At 37.9% G+C, this 18,458-nt stretch overlaps 1 protein-coding gene across 4 annotated transcripts in view; it reads right to left on the bottom strand.

Moving 5' to 3' along the window:
• SMYD3 (SET and MYND domain containing 3) overlaps nucleotides 1-18,458 on the bottom strand; it is a 420,179-nt gene that overhangs the window by 83,520 nt on the left and 318,201 nt on the right. For all 4 annotated transcript variants that reach the window (XM_056344176.1, XM_056344178.1, XM_056344179.1 and 1 more), the window contains 2 exons: nucleotides 2,711-2,778; nucleotides 41-143 (listed from right to left, as the gene is read on the bottom strand). In XM_056344176.1, the coding sequence (XP_056200151.1) occupies nucleotides 41-143; nucleotides 2,711-2,778 (171 nt within the window). The remainder of the gene's footprint in view (nucleotides 1-40; nucleotides 144-2,710; nucleotides 2,779-18,458) is intronic.

Below are 18,458 nucleotides of genomic sequence, written 5' to 3' on the forward strand. Positions count from 1 at the left end.
TTGCAGGTGTCTGTGATGGAAGGGAGGACAAGTTAATTACCTCTTCACCAATCTGGATCTCTCGGACAGAGCGAAGTAAAAGCTGGTATCCTTCAAAAACGATCACACAGTTTGGGTCACAGCTGTGGTTCAGCAAAGACATGCTGTGAGGGGTGGTAGAGGGGGAGCAAAAGAGAAAAAGAACTTTACAGAGGAGCCTCCACTGCCATTCCCCTTTAATCATTTAAAAGCAGATAACATGATCATATCTGAAGTATCAAGTAATAAAGTTATGGAACAAATAAAATCCCTGGCAAATCAGCTGCTCTTGGTTAGTGGAGGAATATTAATGCTGAGAAGATTCCTATTCATTGCTAATTGGAGGCATGCCTGGATCTCTTCACGTGTTTATGCCTCCCGTGTACCCAGGGCAGGAGGGAGGTGGTGGCCTCCCAGAGACTTTCTAAGAGGCCTGACTAGGGGTGAGGGCAAAGCAGGCAAGCGGGGAACAAGGCAACCTGGGCAGTTCAGAGCAAAAGGTTAGTACCTGGGCACTGTGTTTTATTTCTGCTGCTTCTGCTCGGCTTCAGGGCACTAACCTCACCGGTTACCCTGACCATCAGTGGAACCGCAGCTCAAAGGGACCAGCAATCAACCTGCATTTCATATCAGGCACAAAATGGATTTACTACATCCCAAAACCAAAGTACTTGGTATATAGAGATGAAAGAAGAGATACAGCCATTGCCTCTGTTTTGCAAATATTTTGGTTCAGCCTCTGTTCTTGTGGCTTGTGACAGCTGAAGCAGCAGAGCTCACTGGGGAGCTGCTGCCACCTCCAAGGGACACAAACACTGGTGGATCTCCTAACGCAGGCATGCCCTTCCCTCTTTTGGGAAGAAAACTTCAGAGCAAAATCAATATCTGCTATACACTTTTGAGTCCCATGCTTCATTAGCTGAGAAACAACTGACTTTGCCAGGCCAGCATCTGTCCCAAGCAGACGCGGGGCTGATGGTTCTTCCCCTATGGGAATGACCTATTGAAAGAACAATTCTGGCATCATCAGACTGGAAGAAGAATTTTTGGCTTATCCAGCTCCTGGCTGCCTTTAATTGCTTTCTTTGACTGCTTGATTCAGCAACTCCAAATGCCTACTGTTGTTGGCAAAATAGAGGATGTTGCTGAGGGTCAGAGCTCTGCACCAAACCACGTTTATTCATTCAGGTTTTAACTCTTAAAGGAGCTATCAACAGGGGCCTGCCTCTCTTGATACCTCTTCTGGCCTAATATAGTATCTGTGGTTAATCTCCACGTGAACCCAGTAGCGTACGCTGGGAGAGAGTATCCATTTCACTTATTGTGAGATCACTGGGCATACACCCAAAGCTGCTGGCAAGGTGATGCAGAGAAGGACTGCAGGAGTTTTATCTGTTTTAAAATATATTGGGATGCTGAAGCTATCAAGACACGCAATAACATCTAACCTCTTACTGAGACTAAACAAAGCACTTTTAATCACATTTCATCTTATGGAAACACTAGTGGGTTTGAAGACAATTTCATCAGGAAGCATATGAATTAATCTGGAAGGGCATATGCCTAGGATTTGGGAACCACAGATTTAAGTTCACAGTTTTCCCAGCTCAGAGTGATTTGCTACAGCAAAACTCTTGAACTGACTTGGGAAAGAGTCTCTTGCATCCCTTGGCAGCACATTATCACAGAACATAGCCATTCTCTTTGCAGTCAGGGTCTTTTTTCAACCAGAAGAAAACATTTCAATAATAATAATGCTCCAAAATAATATTCCATTTTCCCCGAGTATGTGAAAGGATTCATTTCCATTCCACTACCAAGTGAAATGACTGTTCTGTACTTTTCATAACACCGATTCCCATGTCTTCCTAACCACCCTTCCCTCACCTGTACCACAAGGCAGGCTCTAAGACATTAAGTGTCCTTAGTCAAATCTTAAACGTGACATTATTAGAAAAAGAAGCAACAGAGACAGGCTCACTGAGGTATTGACAACATAGTTCAACCGTACATTCACAAAAAAATGAGATGGTAATATATATATATAAAAATATATATATAAAATATAGACTATACATATTAATTTTACTAAACATATAGACTATACATACATTAATAATTACAGGTAATAAATCTATGAAGGCAAAACCATCCCTGGTACCTACTTCTTACCTAATACAAATAAATACTAATAAGAAATTCAAATATTAACATCCATCTTTCAAGGGGCGTAACTTTTCACCTTACTGGTTTTGTAGTTATGGAAATTTACTAATAAATGTGTTCAATCTTTTTTATTTATTTTTTTTTTTAAATTACCATTTCAGAGGCTCTTGGCTGCAAAATATCTGTATTCTAAAGATGTTTCCTTACGCTAGTATGTTTCCTTATGCTAGTCCCAGTCATGTATTTTTGATGTTAGCATTTATTCTTACTTAGAAAAGACTACCACCTCCACAAAAATAAAATAAGAAGATGTATTTTATTTAAACTGTTTTGATTATGTAATTGGGACTATCAAGAATGTTTTCAACTTGATCATATTTTTTATTCTCTTGTAATTTATTTGCATTTCCTAGTTTCTTGTTTAGACATGTTACCTGCTGCTTTGATGGCCCTTACAGCTACCTAGGAAAAAAGGAAAAAAAACTTACATAGATTTTGCCTATGAATGAAACAGTGTCCACAGTACCTGGGATACAGGCCAACACCAACATCCTGCATCTCTCCATTACTGATGGTGAAACAGTTACAGGTCACCTGTAAAAACAAGGGAAAAAATCCAGGATTACCAGAATCATTTGGAAACCCCATACTCAAGTGAAAAGAAAAAACTTTCAAAATAAAATGAAGGGGCAATTGGTAATTGGATGGGAAACATTCAAGCTCAACACTGGCGCTCTTTCATTTTAGAGCAATCACATCTGGGGGACACTCTCCTGTAAAACTGCAGTCAATTAAAAGCAGAAATATTAGTATCCTGCAAAAATGTGGGGTTAAACACATGCAGAGGCCCTACTTTCCTTTCCAGAGAGTAAAAAAAAAAAAAAAAAAAAGCCACCCTACACAGAGCCTGAGAAGCTCAGCCCAGAGACAACACAAACAGATGACAGTGACTGCTGAGGAGAAGAGTGGCTGTTTCCATGTGGGGACTCTGCTGATTCCAGGCTGTCCCAGCACCTTTTAATGAGTACCAGCAGAGCCCAAAAATATATCTGGGAAATTTTGAAGCAAACAGCAGCCTGGACTGTGGCAACCTGATACAGGCATAAATAAATACAAAGACTGTGCAATACCATATCTTTCACAGAATCACCGAATCACAGAATGGTCAGAGTTGGAATGGACCTCTGGAGACACACTAGTCCAAACCCCAACATTATGGGTATTTTGGTTTGCATGTAAAATATCCAACAAAAAAGCATGTTCAAATTACCACATAAGAGAAATATAACCTTTCATTTAACCTCAAATATTCAGCTTGATAGTGTATTCCTCCCTCATACAATCATACAAAGCTAAAGTGGTTTTAGAAAATGGAAGTTGCTTGCAAGTAGCTATAACCCTACCCCAAACTACCAGACTGCAGTTTCTTGGTGTTCAACTCCCAGACAGATCAGCACTTAGTAAATAATTAGCAAGTATCATTTTCATGGGCTTAAACAAGGACCAGAACCCAGTTCCTAATGTATCTTTTAAATATCTGATTTTTTGTTTTTTAACAGCTGGTTTTGTGGGGGTTTTTTTAATATTGTTTTTTAGACAATCTGTTGGTCAGCTATCAATGAAATATTAACAAAATATTTTATGTAGAAAACCACAGCATTATACTGCATATACAAGAAAAGTCCCAGGTCTTTTCTGCATAACTTTAGATTATTAATATCATTAATCCTCATTAGAACAAAAAATGAGTTAGAGTAGGATTTGGCAGACGTGAAAATGAGATTTGAAAGTTGCAGTTTTATCCATAGAATAATTGCCCAGAACAGTAAATGCGCACCTCTATTTTAAAGAGGTACGCTGAACAATTTAATAGTATATCTTATCCTATAAATTGACAAATTGTTATTTATGAGAGCATTAGCCATAAGGTGAAAATGAAATCCTCTTTCAAAATTTCTCATAAATTCTGACAGCAAAGTTAATTTAAATAAATGTACATGCAGTAGGGCATGTGCTTTTTTAAATGGTTAGACAATACTTTGACTAGTCTATTATTTATGTAACCCATTCAAATGTTCCTGATCAATTACCAAAAGCATACATCTTAATTATTTCTTTCCTGCTGGCATTGGATATAAAGTGTCAGACAACTTCTGAGCAAAGATTAGTCCATTTAAAGTGGCAATTATCCTAGTTCTAAAAGTATTTACTTGATTTAGGTATTTATTGAGAAAATAATGCCTTCCAGGTAAAAGAGAAAGAAAGCCAGCTTATGTGGACCTTAGCTCTCTCTAACGGATTATGAAGTAGCAGAGGTCAAACATCTCTTAGAGCTAAATGAATCCTTCTTCCTTGCAAATCTCCTATTATTACCATAAAATGTTTATATTAGCAATACTGAATGTTTATTACTGTAGAGTTATAGAGACTGTTTCACCATTTCATAGTAAAGGTACGTATTCTATTATGTGAAAAGTCTTACACATAGAAGTTGCAATAGGTTTACTTTTTCCTTTTCATAAACATTCATTAGCTTTTTATACCAGGATATGTGTGAGGAAAAACGAGATGAATAGATGCTCTGGGACTCAGACATCAAGAACTTCTTTCAAGAATAGTTTGCCATAAGGCACTTTTTAACCTCTCTATTTTAGATATTTTCATAGTATGCAGTTGCATCTCAATATCCCAGAGAGGTAGTGAAATACCATCTATTCCTATTTATTATTTGCATTTTCAAATTTGAGACTAGGAATCAAAAAAGGTATTTAAGTACATAAACACAAGCAGAAATCTAACTGGTCCCAGGAATTTTGAGCTGCATGATTTTGCACACAATCCATAGGCACAAGAAGTTTCAGGTGCTCTGAAGTTTGATTAACCACCCAGGCAACAATCTTTTCCCCCTTTTAAACTCAGGTACAAATAAAGTAAAATAAAATAAAAGCTATACACATTTAAAGTGTTACATTTTTAAATATCCGGGGAGGGGGGGGGGACACGGACAGCTGGTTTTGTGTTAGGGGTTTTTTGCTTTTTGGGGTTTTTTTTTGTTTGTGGTTTTCTTTTTTTTTGTAATTATAATTATTTTTTCCTGTTCTCAGCAAGTGCAGAGAGACAAATTGAGATGGTCATGGTGGGAGGCAGATCTCATCGTTTACAGTGTGAGAAATGTATATAATGTCAGTCCTTCACAGACAGCAGCTGGTAACAGGAATCAAATATAAAATCTTCATAGTCTGTCAACTGATGATGGGGTTGGTTTTTTTGTTCTCTAAAATTCTGTTGAATCTCATCTACAATTTTCTTTACATTAACTTTTAAGAGGTTTTAAATCTCAAAGTTAAAGATCAGTCCTACCAAGGGGAGTTTCCAATCCAAAAATGCACCACCAGAGGTGACGTAGCTGACACCTCCATAGAAACAAAAGGAAGAAGGCATTTCTTTTACAGAACACCTGAAGAAAAATCTGTTCTCCTAGCTCCCCAGATTCACAGACGTAGCTCAAATAACAGCTAAATCTGGAGTACGTAACACGGCTGCAGGTAAGCTGCTTGTTCCTAAAGCAATTGTTTAGAGATCAAAACCTACTGGGACTGGAAGTTAACTAACTCCATTTCTAGGGGAAAAAAACCCAAAGCAAAACAAACAACATCTTTCTCATGCATCACAGTATTTCATTCAGGTTTCATGGTCACCTTTCATTGTCTTTTTTTCTGCCTTAACTGAGCCACCTTATTCCTTACACTACAATCAGGTTCTGATTCTGTGTGATCCCAGGTTTTAAAATAAGAACAAACAATTCTCAGCAATCTGGCACTGCATGAAAGGTGTTCTTCTTTACAAAGGCATGGCCCTTGTCATCTTAACTCCTGCTGAATCATTTATCTCAGTTATTTAATTTGTGCTGTTGTTCAACTTGTCCCTTTTGATTCCTCTAAAAATTCCTCTCTATCCAGCTATGCAGCACCAAAACTGCATATCCCCATACGGAGACAGAGCAGAGTACTCACACAGTTTGTTATGCCCACAAATAAGGAAAAATGTCCACGTATGTCGGAACTTCAAAGTTGTGGAGATGAATTCTTTGCCATTTCCAAAATTTCTGAAATAATACCTCTCCCAGCATGAGATCCAAAGGAAAATTCTCAGGGGAAAGTCACAGACTTTTCAACCTCTGTGATGCAAAACTTCCTTAGGAGTATCCGAGAGTTCTCAAGGCTTGTCATCATAGCCTGACTGCCCATACAGTTCACTAACAATTTAAACAATCAATTCTCAGTCTTTGAGTTGGCTCCAGGGCAATAAATCCTGCAAACTTATTTAAAAGGAATTGCGATTTCAAAAAACAAACAATATTTTATAAACTGATTGACTTAAGCAAAAAGATTTGCTCTTTTGAGAGACTGCACATGCTTTAAAGAGGTATCTTGGACCCAGTAAGGTAACCCACGTAGAAGACATAACCTTTCTTGGACTGGTAAACACACAGAGAATAAACCACCTTTACGGACTGACCAGTATCAGCAAACAAAAATTACTGCAATCTGTTAAATCTCTGAGTGACATACAAAAACTCTGCAAATTTACCCCATGAAGAGGTCTCTGTTCTCAAGACATTTGGAACTACTGTCTGAGCGATCTCTGTGCCAGACCCAACAGTCTGGCCGTGAAGATTTATTTTGGTGTTTGCATTTGACAAGGTATGAAGGCTTCAGTTTGGCAACATACCAAGGTGAAATTACTTTCAGTTCGGACGTTATTCATATTGCTTTATACCATGGATTTGCATTTGGGTTAAATAAAGCAGCCTCATACTTGATAGCAGGATATTCCAGATTTGCAATTTTGGACACTAAGACAATGAAAAATATCAACAGGGAGTAAGAGAAAGAAAACAAATAATTATTAGCTAGCATTTGCTGCACAAATCAAATTACGAACACCAGAACTAATAATCAATCATTCCAGCTTCATGTGTTCCTGTATTATAATATTATATTATAACATTATAATATAATAATAATAATAACAATGTAAAATTATAATTACTATATAATAATTGATCATTGTGTCTTCACGTGTTACTGCAACACAGTGAGGCAGCTCTTATAGCATGTAAGAAACCCTCACCAGAAGGACTACCAAAGGGAATGTTGCACTGATAGGGTCAATATAATTTTCAGCTTTGATATACAATGACTCCAGCCACCTCTGTAAATGGTGTGACACAGCTGGTTTGTTCCAACCCACCACCAGGAAGAAATCCATAACTAACACTTTTTTCCCTAATTTATGAACCCAATGTAATGTAAATTAAAGATATAAAAAAACCCTTCACAGATCATTAAGTTTCTCATTCACACCAAAGCTGCCTAGGTATTCCTGGTCATTGGCGAATATTTAACAAAAGATGCTGTAACCAGTTCTCGGGCTTCTCGAGAGACCCAAACACTATCCAGGAGGAGGGGATGGACAGTAGATGCTGTGTGAGGCACACACTAATTCAAGTGCCCCAAACATACCCCGGAGACCCTCCAGCACCACTACATCCCCCTGTAGCTCTGCACCGACAGCTCCTTCCCCCTTGAGGATGAACAGATAGCGGGCACAGATGGTTGATAGATCTCAAAGCTGCTAACGACTTCATTTGGCACACAGAGTGCTAGAGCAACAGTGCTAAACTATAAACGCACAGTATGCCGCGGCGGTGACAGACCTGTCAAGCCCCTGTTTCGAGTGTATTTCACTCAGCTGCTCATGGCCACAGCCCAGAACACCCAGGTTTCACAGGCAGAGCTTCCTGCTCTGCAACCCCAGCTCCATCCACTGGACAGGGTATTGGAGAGGGAGAGGGGAGGCGGGTCGAGGTGGGAAGGCATCTGCTACCAGAATGCTGTGCTGAAAGGAGCCCTGTTACAAGGTGTATTTGCAAACTAGACCTTTGTGGCTTATACACACAGTTGCATGTCTTACTAAATAGGAACTGAATCCAATTCTACATTGCATTGTACTCAGGACTTACCTACCAGATTCCATGGCAGCCACAAGAACCAAAACTAGATGAAAGAGGCATCAGAAGGATCAAAATAAACCGAGAAAAAAAAAAAAAAATGATTCTTAGGTGTCTTGTTCCAGACAAAAATCAAAACATATGAGAACGTCTTTGGGAAAGCTTTATCTTGCTTACATTTTTTCAGTTTGAGGAAAGGGGACAAGTACTTAACTGTGATACTTGTTCAGAAGCCAAATATTGCTGCAATACCATGAAATTTGGAGAAGTTACATTTATTTCACACCATGACTGAATTTGCAAATATTTCATTTTACGTCAAGAAAAATTCATCCTATGAATCTCTTGTGCCAAAATATGAATGTTTTGGCTGAATTAGACTACCATGACTTCAGAGATAGTTACAGGGGAGATGTGTTTTTCCAACTCTTTTCTTAGTTCTTCATCTTATGTCTTTGGAGATCTTTCTTCACATCAACTATCAATATTTCAGGCCTTTTTTGCTGTCCTAGCACATAAAAGTTTCTGATGAGGGTGCAAAACACAGGTATCCCTTGCAAAGGGCTGTCACCACCTACAAGGCAATAGACCAGAAATTTGGCCTGACATTAACAGATGATTTAATGCAAGTGTGCTTCAGGCATCCCTTTTTAGTACTCAGCTAAGTGGTGTAATTTTGATTGGAATGGAATGAAAATAGGTCATGGCAAATTACCTCCTCTCTTCTTAACCCCACACATACTTCTCCAATCTTTTAAATAAAAATATTTAGCTATGAAGCTAAATATTTTTGATTACTAAGAATTGCAAAGCCATCATTACTAGGATTAATGTTATGATTGCTATGGGCACTTTTTTTTTTTTTTTTTTTTTTTTTTTTTTTTTTTTTATGTGTGTGCAAGATGTAGTTATAAACCTAAGACTTGAGAAGGTAAATCTGAAACATGCAAAAATACTGCACTCGTCGGGTAAAATGAAGTATCTTGAAGTTTTGTGGAACCCCCATTAAAAGTTTCGTGCAACCTGTCCTAACCTTTTCACAAATTTCTCCTCTGACACCAGTCAGTAATTCTCATGCTCCCTTTAGCGAAACTCTAGCTTTTTACCCAGCCCTGCAAATGTTATTATTATTCCTGCTTTTTGGAACAGAACTGAAATGCATCTATTTCTGGAGCAGAACTGGAGAGAGGGAACTGCAAAGCCACTAATGGATCGTATTACCACACGCTTGCAGCGTTTGGCATTATTAATTGCAGTGGAGTAGAGGCATGACATCCTTCTCTTCATCCTCATTTTGCTACTGGTAAATCCACTCCTGTGAAATGGGGCAGAGTTATTAACTTGATTTCAACAGCCACTGCATGTCTGCCTGTTGAAAACAAACTGCCCATTTATTTGAATGAGATCAAACTTCCTGGGCATCCCAGAGTGGTTAACTGATTTGTATTTGTCTTGCCTATTTTGTTACAGGTAGCTGTCTATCTGCTTTGTAATGGTATCTTGAAAAAATACATGCTGGACAATAAGAAAAATTAGGTTGAGATTGAGCTATGAGTGTTAATTACATAGGCAAAAGCAAAACATTAATGAAATAATCTTGTATAACTTCAACTAATAATACAGGTGGAATAAATTACTGTCTGTCATCTGCTTCCATTACCCAGATGATTTCCTTTTGCCAGGCTCATAACTGCTAGGCAGCCTAAGCTGGGTGAGATGAAACCTAGCCTAAATGTTTCAGGGCTTGCCATCTTCATTCTCGCTGATGCAATGTAATTGTTGTTCCTTCTGGAGGTGCTTGTTGAGCTAGACTTTCATGTATATTTAGCTCTGGAAGTTCATTGACCATCAAGACTTTGGATTTGGACTGTTGGGCTTAGTGGATTTTTGCCTCTCTTTCCAGTTCTTTTTTTTTCATTCTTTAACTAGTGCCCCACACTATCTTTTCTACTTGGGGGGGGAAGTGGGAGGAAGATAAAAATCTGGGGATTTCATACCACTTCTTTAAAATTGTTTCCAGGAAATTTTTGCAATCACAAAAGCTGAGAAAAAAATTTCAAGAAGAGTAGAAAAAAATGAAACATCTCTTCCAAAATGCGATGGCATAAAATGAGTATTTTTAAATCCTAAAAACTTAAACAAATATTAAAAAAAGGTTTGATTTTGAAAATTATTCTGAAAAGGACAAAACGTGGCAAGCATTTTTGGAGAAAACCCCCACATTTTTTCTAGTAATTTTTTCATAAGTATCATGAGGTTTTTGAACCAGCTCTAGTGTCAAACTAGTGTTTGCTATTGCACTCGATGTTTCTTTTTGCGGTAACGATCTGACAATTTAGTCAGATTCCATTTCCTTCTCCGGACAAAATAGAACAGTATTAAATTTAAGGTAAAGATGGGATGTGATACATAGGACAAATTAAAGCTAAAGTAATAATTATAAGGCCTGTGTAACTCAACTACTCAGCATTCAAGGAGTTCTTGGATTTCTATAGGATGTGTGCATTCTTAGTATCTCTGAAAAATCAGCTCCCCAAGGATTTCTAGCTAGCATGGGTTTTTTTCTGCATCTCCATTTTGGGGGTTATTTCAAACATCGCTCTAATCAGGAAACAGTTGAAATAATTTAATTTTCAGAATTCCATAACACTGGACGTGTTTAGTCTCAACACAGTACATACGCTTCTAGTTACTGTGAGGCATAGCTTTCATGCTGATGCCACTCATTCCCTCATTCCCATGATGCTCGTCTGACATTCTTGGACAATCCAATTTGATGATAAACCACAGTCAGTCAATGAGTTCTAACAATACCAAAGACAATTGCTAGCACTGTGCCCTATATTTGACCATATTGGGAAGTGAGAAGCAGTTAAGTCAGAAAAAAAAATAAAAAAAAAATCCTGCTCTACTCCTTCGGACCCACAGGGTACATTTGGCACCCAGGACCTAAACCAGAGCACCTCAGAGCTGCATCTCCCATTGATAGGCCAGGGTGGGGGATTCTGCTTGAAGAGGCTCTGGATGCTACAGCCTGCTCCATTCAGGAATGCCTGGAGAGCTGGTACAGAGGAAAAGGAACCTCCCTTTCACATTCTGTTTGGATTCCTTTGTGACTTTTGAAAGTACTAGTAGAAAATAACTGATTATTTTCCCCAAGAGAAGGAACCATAGGCATATTTTGGGTGGGTACATGGGAACAAGGCTTACGGCAACCACAAAGTCTGTACCCCAGAAACTAGCAGAGAGAAAGTCACCATCCCATCCATCAGCATTCCTTAGCAGAAATGACATTACTTCAACAGAATAGATAATAACTCCCAGTATATTTTTCCACCTACAATGCAATAGAGTATTTTTCCTTTGAAATAGCATTTTTCTTTATTGTGCCAGATCAGTATTAGCCATTATACAGATTTTCTGTATTGTTACTAGACGCTATTACTAGTTAGGTAAAAAACCACACCACCTGAAGGCAGCATTAAGCTATACTTTCATTTGAGTAAGAGGCACAGAACAAAGGAAATATAATTATTTACTCCAGAATAAGCTCATAAATTAAGCTCAAACAGAGAATTGCTAGTCAATGTGACATCAAACAATGAGCTGATAAAACAACTGCAAAATAGCTACGTAACAAGTAGATTCTATTAGCACAGCTAGAATCATAGCTTGCAGAAAAAGTCAGGAAAAAGCCAAACTTCTATGTATGCTTCCCACTTAATGAACTCTCTTACGGTATACAGACTGTAAATTGGTGAGAAAATGGTCAAATAATTGCATTATTTGATCTTTCACTTATAAAGAAAAAAAATATTATTTTGAGAAGTCTGTACCAGATCTCTTGGAACAAAGAAAAAAAGGAAGGTTAGACAAACACTATGTTGAGCTCACAGTTCAAATGCTTGTACATAGCTAACTAAAGTTCACAGACCTGTATGTAATTGCTGTCTACAGGAAATACTTGCATTAGCAAAAGAATTTTCTCCTCACTCCTTCACCTTTGCCCTTCCACAAACTCACCAGCAAAGAAACCTCCTAAAAGCATTTCCGTGATGAACAGGATGCCCCCTACTTCTATGACATGAACTAAATCTAACAGCCAGGAACAGAATCTGTCAGCTTCTCAGAAACATGATTTTAGCCAGTATTAATTGATAAAGTACATACTTTTATACAAATAAGCTTGGAACAAAATCATCTACTCCTTGTTCATTTGTCCTTGTTCAGATTTCACGTGTTTTTTTGAAGCTTGTAACACAAGTAAGAGCACAATATTTGCACTTGTAAATTGACAGCGACTCCAGTGGCACCAGATGAGTTACACAAAACAACAATGTTAGAAAAAAGTTCACAAGCTGAACTAGAATTAAAATTTCTGTAAGTACTGAAATTGGGTGATGTAACTCCATGTGGTTAAAATTCTGTACATTTCAAACAAAATAAATCATTGTCATTAAACATCTGTGAACTTTGGTGGCTCAGTTCTTAATGTAAGCTCTCCACCATAAATGTCTCGAGCTCATATTAAATATTAAAATAAAGAGATAGAAGGTTTTTTTTAAAAATGGACAGTACATGTGATATCATTAAATAGCCTGACTAGCCAGACTTGAAAGCTGAGGAAACATTTTAAAAAATAACATGCAATTTTATTTCACTTATTCTTTTTTTCTTTAGCTTGAGTTAACTTGAAAGGCACTGAAACAGCATTTATCAAAAACATCTATGTTTCCCCAGCATTCAAATGATATACTGCCATTTACAAAGTGACTGCTGTAACCACGTATTATTTCATGTGAAAATGACACTTCTGCCTACCAACAAGTATCAAAATTTCTTTATAGGAAAAGTTTTATCATCTTCCCCCATATATGCAAGCCCAGGAAAATAAATACCAGTAGCATACCTTGGAAAGCTGTTGCCTACCAATATGCTTTGATTTCATTTTATCTTAGAGTTTTTAAGTCAATTCAATTGCTTTCATAACCCAGATTCGTGATTTCAGGAACTTTAAGAACAAACATGATCTCTATATTTCAAAGTCTCAACATTTGCTACAGTTTGAGACAATTACAATGGTGGTGTGTTATACATTTCAAGCAAGAAAGATGGCTGAGATGGCTGTGCCAGCTTTACAAAACTAATTACAGATTTGCAGAATACCTCTCTGATTCACAACGCTCTCCTAGTGCTTCACCCTATTTTTTTTCTGATATGCAGATTCACTCTCAGCAAATCACAGAACCACAGAACAGTTGGGGCTGGAAGGGACCTCTGGAAATCATCTAGCCTGACCCCCTGCTAAAGCAGGCTCACCTCCAGCAGGCTGCACAGAGTCGTGCCCGGGCAGGTTTTTTTATCTACAGTTCTCATACTCCTTACTTCAGGGGTTTTGGGGATTTTTTTTTGGGGGGGGGGTTGTGGTTTTTTTTTTCCATTTTCTGCCAGCCAGATCTTTATATATACCCAAGACAAGCAAACCAGCTAGATAAACAGTGATTTCAGCAAGCAACCAGGAGTAGCTGGTGTTGCTCTTACACCTGACAAAACCCAGGGTGGCAGGAAAGAACACACTAATTTTTGGTCGCACTAGTGGATCCTGGCAAATTTCTCACTTCCACCTCCGATGACAAGTTTATACCTTGAAACTCTCTTAAAAACACCACAAAACTACAGAAAGTGCAAAACTGGATCAGAAATATGAATCACAAGGCATGAGGTTATTAAAATCTACTGTTGCATTTCTCCTCATAATCTGCATTTTGACACTGACTCTGCTCCTTATGTTTATACTGGTTTTACCCAAGCATAATGCCAAACACCTATATGCTAAAATGCATTCTTCCTTGACGAGTTAAAATTCAATACTCTGCCTATGATTATTTAAGAGCATATTTGCCTTTCATCTAGGACTAGTATCTCATCTGATTTGACTGCCTATGAAAATGTTACCTTTAAAACGTTATATTTCCATGAACAGAATGAGGCAAATCTATAAAGTAATGCCTAAAACCAAGACATTTCACCCTAAGGATCCATTCATACACTCATACAGTAAGAATTTAAAACAAAAATTAGAAAATTGCACTAGGTAAAGTTTCACTGTTAGCTCTTGTTATGAGAGCCATGGGAGAACAAACAAAGTAAATTCATGCCTTTTTTTCACCAACAAACGTGGAAATAGTTCTCTTTTTTACATGTTATAACAGGAAAGAGCAATTTGTTCCATTAAATCCTGTTTAAGTTACAATTAAAATGTACTTTTAAAGTATTTTACATGCTGTGCTACTGTTGGCCATTCATCTCAAATATAAATCATCTGTGTGAAATTATGAAATTGTAACCTTTAGGTCATCCATCTACTTAAATCTAAATATTAAGCTTTCAAATACCAAATGCTTCCACCATTTTTTTGGATTTTTTTTTTTTGTTTTGGCTTGGGTTTTGTTGTTTTTGGGTTTTTTTGTATATATATATTCAGCTCAGCCTAATGAAAATGCAAAACATTTTGAAAGTTTGAATCATGCTCTAGCCTTTGGGACCAGCCTTTTCAGACTGAGTCCAAGTGTCTTCCCATAGACAGTCAGTAACATCACCTCCTCAGTGAAGCTCAGACAGGTGCCCCTCTTCATCAGCAAGGCTCCTCCTAGCCATGAATGACGTGCCTATTTCTCTTAAACTTCATTGCTATTACTTTTTTGACATTTTATATTCACTGTGATAGCACTACATTGAACAGTCCATTGAGCAATTACCACTTGAAGGACCATTTAAATCAATCATTCAGTTTATGTAAGATATTAAAAACAAGTATGTGAAAATTATCACTTAGGACAAAATTTAGACTTCTAGATCTGTTTCTCCAGGCTACATTGCCAGCCCTACAGTTAATCATCCATGATTTTTAACAAAGAAGATAAGGAGCAGGAGAAGGAAAATAACAAAACCTATAAAATGACTGAATGAAGTAAAGAGAAATAAAATAGAAGCTGAAACTACAGGAGATAATGTATTCAAAAAACAAGTTCAAACAGACAACTTGCTTCTTGATGAGCATTTATTATCAGTTTGTTTGTGGAAAGGGTATGGAGGAGAGGACCCGGCAAAATACTAGTCAAAGTCAATGGTGCTTAATTTCTACCACCTGTTGCTCAAAGGTGTTAGAATACACAGGGCCCAAGAGAATATAAGTAAAGATAAGAGTTTTCTTTTCAAAATTAGTACACATCTTAATTTACTCAGCAGTTCTAAGCAGCGATGCAGCCAGCTCTGGCACAGTACTTGCTCGTAAGTGCCTGCTGGCACGCTCTCAAAGGTGCCAGTGCAGACAACAACAGCCAGCAGCAGTTTTTTGCCTCTGCGTGCAAATGCAGGGCTGAATTCAGCCCCGTGGAGCTGAATCTTCACCTGCCTGGGGATCTCAAGGCCCCCGACTCCAAGCCACACTCACCAATTCACAAAAACTGCCACTTATTAACTAAGGACAGCTTATTACCTGCCGGACAACTGAGGCTACAGAAATCATACGCCACGCCTTGCCTTGCCAAAGGGGCTGCATAAATACTGGGGTCCCTCCACTGACATCCCCTCACCCCATCAGCACCTACACGTGGAGACTGCACTTCCAGCTGCCACTGTGGGAATGACTGACTGAATGAGTAGTGATACCCTGAATGAATAATGATTCTCTTTTGCTGCTTTATGAGTAAGAAGTTTGTTTAGGATTGTCACCTAACTTTGTACAAAATAGACATTTGAAGAGGGAGACATAAATCTTCACGCTTTGCTTTTATTTGAGAAAGAGGCCCTGCTTATGCAAGCAATTACAGGGAAGTTTTGTTTTCAGCTGAGCTTTCTCACTAACCTCAGAAGGTTACTCATTTTCTGTTCACAGGTTTCTGCTGCCATTGCTTAGCGACTTCAGCAATCCACCCTGCAACCCGCACCCCACAAACGGTTCATCCATTTGCTTGAGTACTGCTATTCCAGTTATAACTAGCTGTGTCTTACTGTGTCTAAAGACCCTGCAATATAACTACTGTAAGAAAGGTAATTTTACCTTTAAACTTATTTTTTTATTGAATAGACATGTGATTTTCATGCAGAATCTGGCCATTGAGAGGATTTCCAAAGCAGAAGAGTCAGCAATAGCCCCAGGACATGCGCTTGAGATGGGAACATGACAGTAACAACTGTGTGGAGCACCATTTTTACATGCTGCTTATTGGTAAATGTGTCACTGAGTAATACTTGACAATATTTAATAAAATGGATGTAAAATTCTTTTACAAAGGAAACACATTAAATGAGAAACCAAGTGAAGCATACAGTCTTGATAACTAAAGGATGAACTATTTATAGCACAATACTGCCATGAGACTGGACAACAACAGCAAAGGGCAGGAATGCTGACTGGGCTTTCAGAGAGCTGCATTAGTACTGGCATGTGGGGAGATAGAAGGGGGGAAGATTCTGTCAAAACAAAAATAATGCCTGAATTTTTACATAAAAGCCATTATTTTAAAAGCCCTATTTATACAAATCTGACAAATCTCCTCCAAGACACAAAGAGATGACTGCAAAATACAGCACACTGATATTTACTCAGAGTTTGCTCTGCCAGATCTGTGTGCATGACTGTGAGCATACTTTCATACCACCTCATGTGTTTCTCTAAAAAAAAAAGACGTACTATTGAACAATACAGTCTTTGGCAGTAACTTAAGCCATAAAGCCACAGATTTTGCAAACCAAGTATCCATAGTAACTAACTGCACAATACATGAACGTGGGTATTATCAGTTTCAAAATTATTCATAAACAAAACGGCGACATATATGAATTAATAAACATCTGAGCCTGTATATTCCCATGAGTAAAAATGTTTATCCTAATTAGAACTGAGCAATTAATGTTCAACAAATCATTTACCTTCCAAAAGCAGTTTCTGTCTTTATTTATGGAATCTCTGAAAGTAATTATAAATCTGTCAAAATTCATTTGAAATCAGCTCAAATCTTTCGTTCTAGTTGCTATTTTTTAATTCAATGATCCAACCATGAACTAGGTAGTAAAATTCACACTCAAGTACTAAAATTGTGACAGTCGCTGAGTCTGCAGACACATTGTCTAACTTAAAAACTGAAAATACTGTAGTTTATTGTCATTGCACTGCAGCATATATTCTAAATGTAAATCACAATCCTAAAGACTTCCTAAAACTGGAAGAAGCCCTTCCCTAGAATGAGTCTTTGAAAATATTATTTCTTCACTTTTTAGCCCACACAGAAATTGTTACTGAGACCATCCTGAGAATTACTGTTTTGGAGAGAAATTTTTCTTTTCTTCTCCCATTATCATGTTATTGGAGTAACAACTACTTCAATGATTTCTGAAAAGAACTGGGAGCAAGAAATATAATGATTCAAATGCAGGAAGTAAAATAATGGAGCGTTTCATCAGGAGGGAGGGAAAAAAGGTAATGCTTTTGGAGATCCTTTCCTCACTGCAGCTTCTTACAGAGTTTCTTTCCAGCTTCTCACTTTGGCAATTCAGTTTCATGACTGCAAGTTGGAACCAGAGTCCAGCAGGCCTGAAATATTATTATTTGCCTGTATATCTGTAGCTTTATATTTCTAATTGCTCAAGGGCATCAAACAACACAGAGACATTAATTAGTTAAGTGTTATAACTGCCCTTTGAAGAATGGAAATGTGGCACCAGATCATAAAGATGTTGAATGTAACACCAAGGTCACAGAGTGCATCAGCAGCAGTTTGGCATACAAAGGAATTTTTTTTAGAGTCTTTGTACCATAGAATCATAGAATCACAGAATTGTTTACGTTGGAAAAGACCTTTAAGATCACCGAGTCAAACGACCAAAAAATTTACAGTTAAAAAGAAAAAAAAACCCTTAACGTTCTTTGGAAAATAACAGAAGCATAAAATCTGCAGTTGAAATGGGATTCCTGGCTTTACGGTTCCCTGTGGCACACGCTGATGGTGCCCTGCTGCAGTACAGCTGCAGGCAGAGCGCTGGTGATGTTACACCAGTTCAGGGGCCATGTATTATTTCATGTCTTCCATCCTGGCTGCGTGATACAGTGAAATCAGCTGGTAGTTCCAACGCACTTCTCTGGCGCATTTTCAGTCCACATTTGTCTTCCCCCAGTTATGTAGATTACTGGATGCCTGCTAACTGCCATTACAGAGGGAACTCATCATACGGAAAACAAAAAAAGTGAGCAACACAAAAA

This window comes from Falco biarmicus, chromosome 6 (genome assembly GCF_023638135.1).
Source record: "Falco biarmicus isolate bFalBia1 chromosome 6, bFalBia1.pri, whole genome shotgun sequence".
Classification (NCBI taxonomy): Eukaryota; Metazoa; Chordata; class Aves; order Falconiformes; family Falconidae; genus Falco; species Falco biarmicus.